Source organism: Dama dama, chromosome 3, assembly GCF_033118175.1.
Source record: "Dama dama isolate Ldn47 chromosome 3, ASM3311817v1, whole genome shotgun sequence".
NCBI lineage: Eukaryota > Metazoa > Chordata > Mammalia > Artiodactyla > Cervidae > Dama > Dama dama.
Window position 1 is genome coordinate 22,902,433 of NC_083683.1, and position 16,451 is coordinate 22,918,883.

Consider the following 16,451-nt stretch of genomic DNA (forward strand, 5'->3'; position numbering starts at 1 on the left):
CACTAGACTGAATTCCAAACAAGACACTAAGTCATGCCTATCTAATTCACCTTTGTAACCAACTGAAGTGCCTAGTCTGGCTGACAAATGACCACTAATCTGACTGCATATATTTTATTAATCATTATATTTAAAAAATCTAGACAATTAGTAACAACAGCACGAGAACAATAAGAAGAAAACTTGTGGACTTTTAGCTTTTGATCTTGGAGATCTAGCTTGAAATGGTCTCTAATCTTGAGGGATAAAATTCAGAAATTTAAGACTACTGTCCAATAATAATGAAAAACCCCTGACTCTTAAGAAAGACAAAGGAAAACACAAGCTAACTTGCAGAGGGGTAAGGGTTGGAGGATAAAGGCTTTTATCTATCAGATTCCATCTCTGACAATAGCAAACCCTGGAAGAAAAAAAACCTTTTGTGGTCTTCCAGATAACAGTTCTGTAAATACCAACGGAGGCCAAATTAGGATGGTTTTGCAAAATGCACTGGGAATACCAATGGCACACAAGCTGATTTGAGCTAGTGCCTGTGCATGGATGATGTTTCAATACTCCAAAGTTGGATGTTTAACATTTTAAAAGTATATATAAGAAAAAATATAACTAGCACATCACACCTTGAGTTCATGGAAGTAACTGCCAAAAAAAGTTAAAGCAGCAGAAGCTTCAACGGCAATTCACCACAGACAATGCTCAGTCACAGGTGTGATGACCAGAGATGCTCATGAGCAGGCAGAGGATCAGGACTGCACCACAGGAATCCAGCAGCAGCTGGCCTGGAAGCAGCATAGAAGAGGTGTTTAACCATTTATAAAAAGTATAAGAAGACCATGGCAGATGTGCAATTTTTTTCCCCAGGTCTTGGAATGTCAAGTGGAGAGGAATAGTTATGACTTTTGATAGCCAAATGCCCTATTAATAAGCTATTAATAAGTTAGTGACAGACTAGAACGGATGAGAGGACACTCTTTACTACTGACTGATCACAGGATTCTTCTCAGGGAGAAACTTATTTTCAGGAAAATATTTTAACAAATTGCTCACACTGATTATTACTTTTGTTTTTAATTGCAATGTCTTTTTCTTACATTTATCTGCTTATGTAAAATGACTTTACATTTATAGTAGTGATATATAAAAAGTTTTATATAAACAAGATAATTTAAAAATATCAAGTTATTACAGTAAGTACAAAAAAAAATCTTGAATAATTAACCTTTGAAAATCACTGCAGTAAAGCCAAAGCAACAGTCAATGGTTATAATTAAGAGACTTGACTCTTAAAAAGAAAACAAAAGCCTCACCAGTACCTATTCTTTTAATTTTTTTTTCTTTCTTCTGATTTTACAGCTAACCCACAACGAGACAAAGTGACACGTATGTATATAAACCTTAAACTGTTTTAAGATCTATGTGAGCTGTGTTACTGCATTATGGGGAACAACATTAATGAGTATATTTCATGTCTGTTTCACAGGTTACTACTCCACTGTGTTTCCAGACTGGCCGATATATCCACGTGACAGAAACACATCTCTTTTTCTCATAATTATCTCACCAATCCTAATCCTGAGTGTTATAATTATCATTTGGGCCAAGGGCAAATACCCTCATTTATTTACTTGGAAATAATCCAATCCAATCCAATACAATGATACAAACCTCATTCATACATGGTGTTTGTTTTTGTTTTAGTAACAACCGGGTGTATTTCTAATTTGCAGCAAACCCTTACTCAAAAAATGGTTCATCTTCCTAGCACTATAGGATAGACTCATCTTTACTTTCCACTTTTTAAACAGCAGCACTGTTTCCAAGCTGCCACAGCTCTGACTTGCAATGAGTAAGCTCTCTCCCCTGTCCACCTCAGCTTCTAAGTACGAAGAGTGAGAGAGCTAGGTGTAGGTGATCTGAGAAACTGCACTGGCCCTCATCAGTAAAAACACTCCTATATAACCTGGTGCGTGCTGTTCCAACTTTAAATATCCGGTTTTCCAGGTTCTCTTGCAGTTTGATATCTTATGATTTACTACTTCCTCAGACTCAGATTGGAATAGTAATTAAGGGAATTAATTTAAAAGGCCTTGCTTTTTTGGATTATGAATTAATTTTGAAACAAAATGTAAATGAGATTATATTAGAGCACTTTCTCAAAACCAAATGCTGGGACATGATTATATTTAAAGACTTAAAAATTACTGCTAAAATCATGCTTAGGCAAAACGTGCCTGGAATAGATTAGATACAATGCATATAAACATATATATATACCACTCTCTAGTATAAAATTTTTCAAAAAAACATATGGACAATAATTTATAAAGAACAGTTGTTTATATTAACACTGTAATAAAGCACAAACTCAGAAAAAAGTGATCAGGGTATTACTTCTCACGGATAAGGCAAGTAATGTTGCCAACTACAGTATTTCAAAATCCTTTACAAAAGGAAAGAGCTTAATAAATTTTAGTTCAGGGTTTGTTTGTGTTACTTTTTCTTCTTTTTCTTTTCATCTGCTTCCATTTTAAGCTTAACTTCTTCAGCTGTAAGAGCTCCCAGTTTCTTATTCTTTGCTTTCTTAACCTTTTCCTTGAGGGCAGCCACATCAATTTTAGTTTCAGTAGAAGCTAAATAAATTAAAAAACAATACATGTAATTCTTTAGATTTTACCAAATAAAACAAAGATTACATAAATATGAATAATTTTAGAGTACTATTGTAATTGAAAGGTCATGTTATAAAATACAAAATACCTGCTAAAAGTAAAGTTAGAAATTTCTACAAACTAGGAGAAAACAAAGTCCTTAAACACACTAGTAAGAATATACATGAAAATGACATTATAGTTTAACTGTTTGAACCAATTACTGGATTCAACTATGTTGAAATTACATTTTTGTCCTTAAATAGTTTGATATTATTATTTATATTTGTTTTCATATTCTGGAACTTTATAGTACTCTTGAAAAGACTTAGTTTTCCAAATATTAGTTCAATTAATGACTAGTATTATTTATTTTAACAAGATTTTGGAATAAAGACAGTAATCTGAGAGTATCTGGGGGTGCTAACAGAACCCAACCAGGTAGTTAACACCAAAAGTTTGAATAAAATAAAGAAAAGCAGCAGCAAAAAATTGCAACTTTTCTTATCATTTAGAGAACAGTATTCAGGACATAAAAGAACCACAAGATGAAATGTCATCATACAAACACCCCAGCAACTTGAGAGCAGACTTAGTCTTCACTACAATGGAACAGCTTCACTTTTTTCAGTATTAAACTGAGATTAAACTACCATTTAAATACCTTGAGAGTACATAACTGACCAGCTCGACAGACTTAAAATTATGATGCTTATGATATTTTTAACTTTTATATAACCAATGATCTAAGAAGTAGAATGCAGTATTTTTTAAGTTGTTAACACTGATATATATTAACAAAGTAGTAATGTTACATCTGGCTTAGACCAACAGGTGATGTACAACACGGCTGGTGAGCTCCCTCCCCTCATTATGCCACTGCCCACTCTGGAGAGTTACTCTACAGAGGAGTACAAGGGTTACTAGCGGGGAAGAATACGTAAAAGAGAAGGTAGGTCAAAACAAGGCCAGGGGTAAGAATGCTTTCTCTGAGTGTCTTTTTAATAACCGCTGAGTAAGAAAGCTATTCCTGCTATTCTGTTGGTGTTGTTTTAGCCCAAGGTGATGAGAAATCCATGTTAACAATACAAGCATCAGGTTTTAAGTCACAGAACGTACAAGTAAAGAAAGCGTAACTTTGATAAGCTCTGTAAGGGGCATACAGCAGAGCTTGGGGACCTTCCCGCTGTTTCTATAGAGGACTCCCTGCTCTGGTTTCTGTCTTTCAAAACAAACGGTCCTTCCTCAGCATGGCAGCCATCAGGAAGCGGCTGCCAGCATGGGACACTCTCAAACAGGCATCAACTGGTGCTAAACTATGCGTTATCTCAGTCACCTCTTGTCCCGAGGATCTGTGAGTAATGAAATGCTGAGAGAACTGGTGAAAGACGTGGCTATTTCTTAACACGAACTCAGAGATTCAACAAATTCACTATGGGTTTACTTTTCCTCTAGTAGACTTCAGCATCATAACAAGACTTAGGAAAAAGCATTACCTTCCTTAGGTTTCTTCAGGTGAACTGGTTTTTCTTTAGGTGGAATAAAAGCTTTGTTTCTCTCCTCTTGTCTCTTACTGAGAGCTTCTGCTTGTTTAGCCTACATGATTAATAAAAACTTTTCAGTTAAGTAAGAATCCAAAGTATCTATGCACTTTGCAATTAATGTTGCCAGCTAGACAGTCTTACCTTTATTGCTTCCATTTTCTGTCTCTTCTTTTGACTTGCCTTCAAAAAGTATTCACCACTAGCCAATTCTTTATCAATCTGTTGAAATATGTATTTACAATTACTTCAGAAATCATGTAGATGGGAAGTCAATTTCTAAGAAATTCACAATGACCCTGAGGTAAAGACAGTAGGGTTGAAACTCTTATGTAAGGTAGCAGCCTAAAAAGAAGGAAATGTACTTTAAGCTGACAAGAATACACATACACAAAGCATGTAGGTAGGAAAGTAGGTGGTGTGTCCATGGAGTACTCAACAGACCGCTTTAGGGGAGGTGGAAGGTCAAGGTCTCAGAAAAGTGAGGAAAGACACCTGGAAAGAGTTTGGGACATGAAGAAACATGAATGACAGGTAAGGGAGGTGGGATGTGATTTAGAAATGACTGAAGGTTCCTGAGAAGAGTGAAGAGAGCAAAGTAACACTTTATAAACGGAACAGAAAAAAGGAGATAAAAAGCCTTTTTTTTTTTTTTAAAGTTTCATTTTGTTCATCATACAAAATGAAAAGCAAGAATTGTCAGGATGTAGTGACTAAATACTAATTAGAGCAAGTAACCACTCATTCATTAAACAGTCAACATACAATTGATCTATCTGAGGCAATGCTCTAAACTATTACTAACCTTTCTACAATTACTAACTCGCTTAATTCTCAAATTCTCAGACAACTGAGAATTTTATGAGAATTCATCATCCCCATTTTATGTACGAAGAAACTGGGGGCACAGATGTGTTAAATTATGCTCATAATTAACAATAACCTCAGATATGTAGATGACACCACCCTTATGGCATAAATCGAAGAGGAACTGAAGAGCCTCTTGATGAACGTGAGAGAGAAGTGAAAAATCTGGCTTAAAACTCAACATTCATAAAACTAAGATCATGGCACCCAGTCCCATCACTTCATGGCACATAGATGGGAAAACAATTGAAACAGTGACAGACTTGATTTTCTTGGGCTCCAGAATCAATGCAGATGGTGACTGCAGCCATGAAGTTAAAAGACGCTTACTCCTTGGGAAAAAAGCAATGACAAACCTCGACAGCATGTTAAAAAGCAGAAACATCACTTTGCCAACAAAGGTCTGTCTAGTCAAAGCTATGGTTTTTCCAGTAGTCATGTATGGATGTAAGAACTGGATCATAAATAAAGCTGAGTGCCAAAGAATTGATGCTTCTGAACTGTGGTGTTGGAGAGGACTCTTGAGAGTCCCTTGGACTGCAAGGAGATCAAACCAGTCAATCCTAAAGGAAATCAGTCCTAAATATTCATTGGAAGGACTGATGCCGAAACTGAAGCTCCAATCCTTTGGCCACCTCATGCGAAGAACTGACTCAATGGAAAAGACCCTGATGCTGGGAAAGATTGAGGGCAGGAGGAGAAGGGGACGACAGAGGATGAGATGGTTGGATGGTATCACCTACTCGAAGGACATGAGTTTGAGCAAGCTTTGGGAGTTGGTGATGGACAGGGAAGCCTGGCGTGCTGCAGTCCACGGGGTCGCAAAGAGTTGGACTCAACTGAGCGACTGAACGTAGCAAATAAGTGGCAGGTAAGTCAAACGAGACACTGCTGACTCAAGAAGCTCACAGTCACAGGAGAGGAAGAGGAGACAAGCAGTGAGCACAGGAGAGGCTGCCTGGAGCACACCAGGGCTGCAGAAGCGCACATTAGTTCCTGAGTCACGCACTGCTTCTCTCCAACTAACACTTTCTTTCTGGCTTCACTTTATTGTCCAGTGTAGAGCTCGAGATCCAACACTTACACTTTTTTTTAACTATGATGATCATCATTCCTTTTTTACCTCTGACCTTTCATCAAACCTTCCCTGAAAAACTGCAAACACAGGGGTAAGGAAGACAAGACAGTATAAAGAAAAAGACAGGCTAAAGGAAAAACTTCAACATACAGCCAAGGGAGGGAATAATGAAGAAAGATCCTCCAACAGACAGGTGAACAAAGAACTCAGAGAATAAGCAAAGAATGGACTGAGGCAGATGGGAAAAAAACCTGTGAGCTAAGAGCACGTTTAAAGAGTTGTTGCCTGGTAATCTCAAATACTCGAGGGGAAAAAAAGCACTTCCACTCTCATCTACTGAGAGTGGAAGGGTGGCAAAAGAATTAAGAGGACACAAAGCAGCCAAATAATACTGCTGAAGACCATCTGAGGCTGGAAATGTGAGTTTTTAAGGGATATAATCCAAAGACACGACTCTCTTCAGCTATGTTCAGTAGCCACACTATGGGAAAAGAAGTCAAGTTTTAGGACTGATGCAAGTTTTAGAGCGGTTCTGTCAGAGGGTGTGACAGAAAAGGGGAGTATGAAAGAAAACAGCAACAGGCAAGAGAGAAAAGGAAATTATGCCAGACGACAGTACACAAAATGAGAGGCATTCATATCTTTAAAAAAAGGACAGATATCAGAAGTTAAGATTTCAAACCCAGAGCAAAACACACAGCACGGGTCACAGGAATGAGGCCGCAGCAGCACCGAGGGCACGGCGGGCTAGGTCGCCGACGTTTCCCACCGTGGAGCGCGCACAGCGGCTACGGGCAGAGCTACACACCACCGCCAGCCACCTCGATGCCATTCTACGCTCACAACATGAAGCTGCCTCTCCCCATCTCCACACAGTCAGTTCAAAACAACTGTATTTACACTTACCTTCAGATTCTTACATCTCTACACACCTAAACACCCACAGAAATTCCACCTAAAAAACCCTCAAAGTTTCTGACAAAACAGACTAAAATGGTTTCCCCCTCATGTAACAAAATTCAACATTTAATACTGACCTGACTTTCTGGCTGTGGTGGTGGGAATGGTGTATACTCTTTCTTAACAGTTTTCTTCTTTGGTTCCTTGCGTTTATTCACATTTTTGTGCTTGAACTGTGGCAAAAACCTTTCCCAACTTTGTGATCTTAACTCAGAGTCCTTTGCCAGCTCTCGTTTAATCATTAAGGTCTTGGATCATGGTAATATATGAACAAAGTAAACACTTTTAATTTTAGAAGTGACATGTTTCTCAACCTAAGACATTATAAATAATGTCCCTATAAACAATAAAATTAAAAGGAACAACTCTTAGGCTCTTCAGTAGGATTAAATCAATTCTGTAAAGAAAAAGCATATAATCTCAAATATGCATCATGAACCAAGAATCAGAAAACCATTAGAAATTTAGATTAAGAAACAGAATCATTAAAATAGAGATGAAAAATAAGACTAAGTTTTTCATTAAAACCTTTGAAATTCAACTTAATCATACAGAGAGAGTGATTAATTAGTGAAGTTTCCTACAAGCAGGAAGCTTTCAGTAGCACATGAAATATGATCATCATAGGGAAAGAAAAAACTAAAGTTTCTCATGATCAATGAAACCAGTGTTTTCACATTTCCCCCAATTCCACCTGAATTTTACCGACACTGAAACATCACAGGGTGCAAAGCAGGCATCAGATGCAGGACACGCACTCTCTAATGTCCCAATGAAGCTCAAGTCATTTTCCACCCCACTCTAAGAATGACTTTTCAAATTCATCAAATTCAGGGACTGTTTAACAAATATCCATCATAAAACATCATATACCGTGGTTACATTTCCAAGAACAATCACTGAATGTTATACATGCAGGGATATAACATCTCTCTCAATGAGCCTATAACTTGAGTGTTAAATTCCAAAACAAGTTTTAATGCAATCTGAATTATTCCAGACTTACAGAAAATGGCAGAATTCTAAAAGACCACACTTTTAAATACAGTCTGTGGGCTCATTAGCCTAAGAAAACTGAACTAGTACCCTCTACAACAAATTCCATGAAGCATATTTTATTTATATCAGAACTGAATCACTACATTACAGAGCCCCCTTCAACAGCTTTCTTTCACCCTCTACTCCTCAGAGACCCAAGCTTTCAAAGAAGGAACTACAGGACTGGGATAGTGTTGAGTGGGCTGAACTCTACCCAAATAGTTCTGCTTTATCTGTTTTGTATATTAGACTTTCATAAAAGATTTATTTTCAAGAAAGGTTTTTGTAGCTAAAAACAATTTGATAACTGCTATTATACTAATGCACAGTGAACACTCACTTTAATATTGTAAATTGGATGAATATTCTTCATAGTGTCTAGGACTACTTTTCGAACCTGAAATTTGCAAAGAAAAATCAATCAGTTATTTATAATGAAGATTTTAGTGAACTAGGTAGAAGAGGATTAATATATTGCAAAATAACCTATGAACCAGGCAATGGCTACCAAACTGGATATAGCAGTCCCTTCAACTGTTCTGAGTGGCTTCTGGATCTTTCATAATAGTTAACCTCATTTGGATGCAATGAAGTCTCTCAATTTTACTGCTAAAAAGTGATACGCAGAATTAGCACAACAGTCTGGAGCTATGCAGTTTAGGGGAAAGAGAGATGAATTTAGAGTTAGAAAATACGTGCTCAAGTGAATTAAAAAATTCACTTAATTTTCCTCCTGACTTGAGCTTTTGAATTCTGTAATACATTAGAAATAAAACCACCTTAAGGATCTGTTGTAAGAATTAAATAATATACTTAGACTCTACAAAACTATGAAATACTCAAAACACCTAAGTTGTTATTGTGCTATGTGAAAAAAGCAGATAACTTAAGAGGTCCAAAAGAAGTATTATTAAAGGCCCTGAAAGGAAGTAAGAACTCACAGCCAGATACACACAACAAAAGCCTCAAAAGGAGTTTATAGAAACAGTATGTGCTCTATAGATTTTCTCATAACATGCGACAAACTAATATTCATGAAACATTAAATTAACATATTAAAACTCAAAGAAAATACATCTTAAGGGAAGTTTTCTGAGCCTGACCTCTACTGGCTGCATCTGTTACTGCAAAGAACAAGATCTGCTCAATTCTCCAATCATTTAAACACATGTTTTCTAATGTTAGCTACAGACTGAGATCTTAAAATACCCACTGAAAACCTGCAGTAGGGGAAGTAATGATGAACAGACCTTCTAATTCAGAAATGAATCTCTCTGTAATTACCAAAAGTTGGCCATGATATGTTAAGGTTCAGGAGTGGCTATTCCCTCAAATTACATGAAGAATTTACTAATGAAAATCAAACAAAACACAATTTTTAAAAATTATGAAACAATACATTATCCAATGAACTATTATAGTATACCCATATTCTTCCATTTATTCTCTGCTAAAACTAAGTTAAGAGCATAAATCTCACCTCTTTTAAGCCACTAAAAGGTCCAATGGCTGAAACCGTGTTTCCCTGAACCATAATGTAACAGTTTGTCAAGAGTTCCAATGCCTATATCAAAAGAGCAATAAGTTGAATTTCAGTACACTGAAAAACTAACAGTAGAGGAAAACATACTTTTTCACTAATAAAAAGTACCTTCAAAGTAGATCCTTTGGGACCAATAAGCCGTTGTCTTCTTTTTACAAATCTTTCTTTATTTCTTACTAAAGAACCTATTTTAATGATGTCACATGCAACATCGTCCTGAAGAATTCGTATTGCCTTTTGGGAAAATAAAGAAAATAGCCCATCAACATTCTTTACAAGTACAAATGTTTTCCAAGCCAAGAAATTTAAGCACAAAAATGAAAACGTTTTAGGGGGGAGGTGGTGGTGGCAGTGATATATGTTGTCTCTAATGTTGATGCAAATAAAACAAATAAAGTCTAAATTTAATTCTAAATTTACCTGTTCAAATGAAACACTCCTTGCTAACAGTTTGATTAGGTCTCTGGCCCTAATGATGATATACGGATCAAATGTCTTCTTTGTAGTACAGACAGTCATGCTGCCTTCAATCAGGTCCAGGGTTGCATTAACATGCTACAAAAAGAGTGAGCAGACAGTTATCTGAAAATGCATTCAATTTTAGATGAGTACAGAGCCTATCCTAGCCTAACTGTTAATTTCTGTGCCATTAAGATATCTCAAAATCTTTTAACTCTCTCCTTGAAGAAGCTGGAAAGTTAATGTAAATAAGGAATACTTGATTACGTTTCGATTTCAAGGAAAATAAGAAACTCAGGTAACTGCAAACATTTATAGTTGACTTTAGGATATTTACACTTATCGGAATAAATATTACCTCCAGTCTAAAAAAATCACATCAATCAAAATGAGGTCATATTTAAGACTTAAGGTAAAAATGTAAAGCTTATAATTTCCCTAACCTGGCTAGATGTAGCTCTAATCTAAAATCTTCTCCCTAGAATGAAAATAGACTTTTCCTTTCAAACTCTCCCCTGGTGGCTCGGCGGTGAAGAATCTGCCCACCAATACAGGAGATGCAAGAGATGCAGGTTTGATCTCTGGGTTGGGAAGATCCCTCAGGAGAAGGAAATGGCAACTCACTCCAGTATTCTTGCCTGGGAAATCTCATGGACAGAAGAGCCTGGTGGGCTGCAGTCCATGGACACAACCAAGCGACTAAACAACATTAGCTAAATACAAAGTAAAAACAAACTGTCAGAGGTTTAAAGATAAAAGCAATAATGGGAGAAACTATGCATTAACTTTCAAAAGAACCAGACTTCAGCAAAGCAAATAAAAATGCTATTTTCTAATTTGTGAGCATGACCTCAAGAATATTTCAATACAGTGAATGATGAAGAGTTAAACATCAGGTTAGGTGTCTATCAGTTTAAACACACACACACACACACAGACACACAGAAACAAACTGGGTCTAATCCCAGATGTAGACAGCTGTAACATGGCCTGGTTTGCTAACCACTCTCAAGCCTAGTGGGCACAAATGACTCTGGAGCAGTCCCACAGCTGAGAAATAGATTTTCTATCACAATCTCGTGTGTACACGAACACACACAGACAAACCAAAAGCTTCATAAAATGATACTTATCCTTACCACATGTGATATATTTTTTTCCTAAGGCTCACTATAGTCATTAAATTGACTTCCTGATTCACTAAGGGGTCTCAATCCAGTTTGAAAAATAAAATCAAATACACTGCTCTAAGAGCACTGCAGGAGTAACAAACAGGAAAGTCGGTCACATCCATCATCTTCCATTTACAATGAGACGTTAAAACAGCGCCAGGGGCATGCCCCAGCTCACACCATACAGGCTAATGGCAACCATCGCAGCAGAGAGTGACTCTGAAACCTGGAGTTTCCAAGTGAGTTTCAGATACCCCTACACATTGAAATCCCCTAAAAATGTAAAAGCATGTGAATTTTTCCAAGTAACCTGTCATTCACAAAACTAAGAACAAATGAACAGTAAGGATAATGCTTAACTAGTCTGTTTAAAATACCAAAAGAATCAAATGGAACAGCTATGCCAGCACCTTTACACAGAAATCCATCATCACACATTCACTTACTTAAAAGATACAAGCAATAACAATCTCAGAGAAATATATGAAACACGCATACATGTTCACTCAAGGCTTTCTGTACCAATGGCCAGCACTCTTTCAAGTATGCCTCTCTGTATTTCGGAAATAAAGTTGCAAAACTGCTCTCCTCCAGGAGTCCTCTAGGATTGTCCTCCTTGGAGAAAGCCGGCTCCTTCCAGCCGTCTGGCACAGTGAGGAGTTCAGGTTCACCTACAGAGGAGGGAAAATCTACACGTCAGATTCAACTTCTTTTGAAGAGTTTTTGAACACTTGTACGCATACATGCACAAGTTTCCCAATACTTTCATGCACTTCCTTCTCCCCTGCTTTTTATATTATTCAACACTCCAAGAACACGCCTCTGTCATTATCAACATACTGTATTAAAATTATTTGTATGTGTGCCAGTTGCGTCATAGACAAAGTTCCTGGAGGGCAGGGACTCTGCTCCCTGGGTCCACAGTTACTGGCATACACCTGGCACATAGTGGATACTCACAAACTTCTACTACACTACACTTTTTTAGAGTTGAGGATCCAAAGACTATTTTGTTTACATTACTATTTAAAATAAAATAACATTTCAGACTCAACTGAAGTGGAGCTTATGTGTATATATATTTGTATGTGTGTACACATAAAACTATCAAAAACTGATTCCAGTGTGTACCTTCAGTTAATATTCACTACAGTAGAGTTTTAGGTTTCCCAAAGAGCTTTCACGTGACCTCCTTCTGTATACTCTCATCAAAACTATGAAAGGAAGAACTGGTATTATTATTTCCACTTTAGAAAAGATATTCCATTCAAAACGTTTGAGTGACTCGTGTAAGGGAATGTGAAGCTGACTTGGTCTAGGTCTCCTCTCATTAAAACAAAATGCCTCCTAAGGGCCATAAATTGTCTCCTGTATCATTTATTAAAACGCCTGGTCCTGGATTTAACAACTTCTTAAATCCAACAGCTCTATTTTAACTGACTATTACACAAAGGTATGATCCATGGGCCTGCAGCATAGGCATAAATACGGAGTTTGTCAGAAATGCAATTCTCGCATTCCACCCAGACCTATTAAATGTGAACCTCTGAGCTGAAGCCCAGAAATCTGTCTTAATGGTGTCATGAGGAGCTTCTTATGCATACTAAAGTTTAAGAAGCAGGTCTTTATAGTCCATTTTAGCCACCCCAGTCAGATATAATTGCTTTCTGTTTCTTTCACTCACATCCACTCTGTTATTTAGGGTTCAAGTCACAGAGAATTAGTCTTCATTTACCATTTACTCCTCAATATCCTGAAAAAAAAAAAAAAATCCTCAAATTCTGCAATAGTGACTACTTAAAATGGTATCTGGGCTGCCCTCCTCGCTCAGTTGGTAAAGAATATGCCTACAATCTTGATCCCTGGCGTCAGAAGATGCCCTGGAGAAAGAAATGGCCACCCACTCCAGTATTCTTGCCTGGAGAATCCCATGGACAGAGGAGCCTGGCAGGCTACAGTCTGTGGGGTGGGAAGAATTAGACACGACTTAGTGACTAAACCACCACAAAAAGCTATCTGTCCAAGATCCTACCAATTTAAACAACTCACTGGATGTGAATTTAAAAAAGAAAAAGAAAAAAACCTGGCTAAGAAAATAAAAGTTTAGTTTCACAATACAAAAACAACAAATAACCCCCAAACATGTGTAAAGATGGATAACCTCATTAGAAATCAGGATAGTTTGAATTAAAACCACAATATGATTTCATACTTAACTAAATGACAAATTTAAAATTCAGATAACAGCCAAGTGTTAGTGCTCCTACTACTTTTGGAAGTATAAAATGCCACAGCTTCTTTGGCAAAGATTATTATTTGCACACGCCCTATCCTACACTACAAGGATTCCAATCCCATGTAATGTACATAAACAGAGACGCTCCAGAATGTTAACCAGGAGAAATGTATAAAGATGTTTATACCACATTGTTTATAATAACGAACAATGGGAACAATCCAAATGTCCAGCAACATTAAAATGAAAATATACATCAGCGTGTATTCATACAAGGGGACATTAGAATGACCTGAGAGGTGCACGTAGGGGGTTTTGGAGATACCGTTGGTAATGTTCTATTGCTCTGACGAGCTGCTTTTCACCTGTTGGTTTTTATTCCTTAAGCTGTATATACACCGGCCTCTGCCATACCCTTAATTAAAACAACAAAACATTTTTGCTCTCTAATGCCTATAGAATCAAAGTTTGAGGTTTTTAATACTTCCAGTACGTCTGGCTGAGCAGGCCCCAGACTATTTCTCTGTCAACCACACAGAAGATAATAGATAAAACAAGAGCGCGAGCGCAAAGCAAGAGAGCAATTTAAAAATAACGCAGTTGAAAGAGCAGGCGCTGGGTTGGCTGATACTTCAGCAACCGGACAAATAGGAATAATAACAAACGTTCCAAAAGTTTTTCAATGGCTGACAAATTGACGCTAAGGGCACGCGTACCTTTTCTATCACTATTGCTGTCTTAGTCCTTCACTATCACTCTACCACTCGTTCACTCATATGCATAACCACCACCTTCTCCCACCTCATCCCTCATTCTGCCAACGACTTCCAAACACCGCTGCAAGTTTAAGGCCCTGAAGCGCCCTCCTCAATTTCTTAAATCCTCATATTTTTACAGAACACGCATTCAGCAACACTTCTACTTTGGAGACTTTCGACAGAAGCAATAAATTAGGAACACGTGGCCGACACCGTACAGGCCCGTCGGTCCTGCAAGTCTGGTCAACAGCCCCCAAAATCAGCAATTACAGGTACACAAACTCACAGAACAGGCCCAAGGCGGCGTTACACGTGCCGGGCCAGCGAAAGCAAAAAAACCCCAACTCCAAATCCACAAACTCCAGGCTTCGGTTTTTAGACAACCTCACCTCGGTTCTCCGACGTCGGCTTCGCGCCACGAAATTCCGTTTTCCCCGATGCTGCAGTCGGCCCATTCTGCTTGGAGGACGCCATCTTCAAGCTGCTTCCGGTGCTACCGGAAGCGAAACCTCCGTAAATCCTCCCGGCTGTAATCCGCGTACTCAAATTGAGTTCCACCGAACTCAGAGGAGCTCTGCGAGGGCTCTGCGCGTGCGTACGCTAGAGCCCGCTTATTTGCATAAACTTCTGCTCTGCCTCCGCGTAGCCAAGGGAGAGCTGGAGACTGCTTTGACCTGGCGCGTCTAACTACGGAGTTCCATTGCGTGTTGGGAATTAATATTTTAGCCCTGGCAGCAAGTCGGAGAAGGTTTTTATCCTTCGTTTCCTCATGGACTCAGGGTCTAACGCGGAAAGCAAGACTCCAAGCTTTAGCTAGAGTGCCACTTGAATCTCATTGCTCTCAGTTCACTCATTCGGTAAATATTTATATGATTGTCCAATATGTGCTAGGCGTTGGGAGGTGGTACAGATATGAGAATCTATGAGCCTTGACAGCAAGGAGTAACAGTGATAGATACCATTTATTGTGAGACTAGTTTGTCGGAGGGTATTTTAACATTATTTCTAATCCTTGAAACAAAGATGAAGTTTAAGCAAAGCTCTTTAAGATTGAGGTGGTTTTTTTTTTTTTTTTTTTTTTTTGACAGTATTAATAAGTTTTCAAAGCCATTGTTTCTGATGGTTACTGTCTAGGGTCCTGGCATTTCTAAGCAGAGATATAGTAATTGAGCGACAGTTCTGAAGTTTTTCACCTGACCTGTTGTTCAGTCTGCTAAGTCCAACTCTTTGTGACCCCGTGGACTGTAGCCCGGCCGGCTTCTCTGTGCATGGGATTTTCCAGGCAAGAATACTGGAATGGGTTACCCGTTTCCTTCTCCAGGGGATCTTCTGGAACCACGGATCCAGTGGCAGGGGCTGAGGGGCGTTGGGGGGGCGGGGGGGAGGACTCCTGCATTAGTAGGCGGATTCTCTACTGCTGAGCGGCTAGGAAAAGGACAAACTCCTATCTACCCCAACACGGTATACGTGGCTGATGTCACGATGTCCTTACTATAAATCTGTGCTGCTAGGAACCTAAAAGTTCTTACACGCGACAAAGATAGTAGTTCTTTGGTTAAATTGTCTTATTGCTATCCGTTTTCAAGTTTTTCTGCAGCACAAATAGAGAAAGCATTTGACAGGTTGGATTTCTCACATTAATGAAATGGGGAACGTTTATCGGAAGCCCGGCCTCCTGTATCTTCTATAAAAGATACTCGTTTATAAGGTACAGATATAAAATCAGTTACTTGGGGACAGAAGATCGAAAGACACATGATTATGTAAAGATTTCTGCTTTAATCCTGTGTGTCTTCTAAATGACAGGCACTGATCTTTAAACAAGTCCCTGTGTCCTTGTCTTCCAAAGTAAAACGCTGGCTCACGAGTTAATGATTGGGAAATGTGAAGATGTGGAAACAGAAAAGCTGTTGGGCTAAAAACTGGTTACATCTTAGACTATAATCCTGCCACATAAGGACTCACCACACTCACAGGTCCCCGAAAGATATAAAGGCCTGATCCACATTCCTAAGTTGTTTTTACAGGAAGCAGACCCCCTCTAAATAAAAACTGCTGACGGAAAGAACATAGACCCTACATTGGTTGAAACAAGGAGGCTGCTGATGCTTGAAACTTTACCTTGATGCCAACCAATCCCAGCATTGTCCA

The 16,451-nt window shown here is 38.4% G+C and overlaps 2 protein-coding genes across 4 annotated transcripts in view; one reads left to right on the top strand and one right to left on the bottom strand.

Annotated features, from left to right (window-relative positions):
* Positions 1-1,669, top strand: part of GLIPR1 (GLI pathogenesis related 1) — a 55,103-nt gene extending 53,434 nt beyond the window's left edge. For all 3 annotated transcript variants that reach the window (XM_061124701.1, XM_061124692.1, XM_061124683.1), the window contains exons 6-7: positions 1,354-1,380; positions 1,481-1,669. In XM_061124701.1, coding sequence (XP_060980684.1) covers positions 1,354-1,380; positions 1,481-1,635 — 182 coding nt within the window. In that variant the 3' untranslated portion in view covers positions 1,636-1,669. The remainder of the gene's footprint in view (positions 1-1,353; positions 1,381-1,480) is intronic.
* KRR1 (KRR1 small subunit processome component homolog) lies at positions 1,050-14,843 on the bottom strand. The gene is made up of 10 exons (XM_061124669.1): positions 14,690-14,843; positions 11,805-11,977; positions 10,096-10,230; positions 9,784-9,909; positions 9,613-9,696; positions 8,473-8,529; positions 7,172-7,342; positions 4,334-4,411; positions 4,145-4,244; positions 1,050-2,630 (listed from the first exon to the last, which is right to left on the bottom strand). The coding sequence occupies exons 1-10, from the start codon at positions 14,772-14,774 to the stop codon at positions 2,491-2,493; spliced, it is 1,149 nt and encodes a 382-aa protein (XP_060980652.1). The 5' UTR covers positions 14,775-14,843; the 3' UTR covers positions 1,050-2,490.
* Between the last annotated feature and the right edge of the window lie 1,608 nt (positions 14,844-16,451).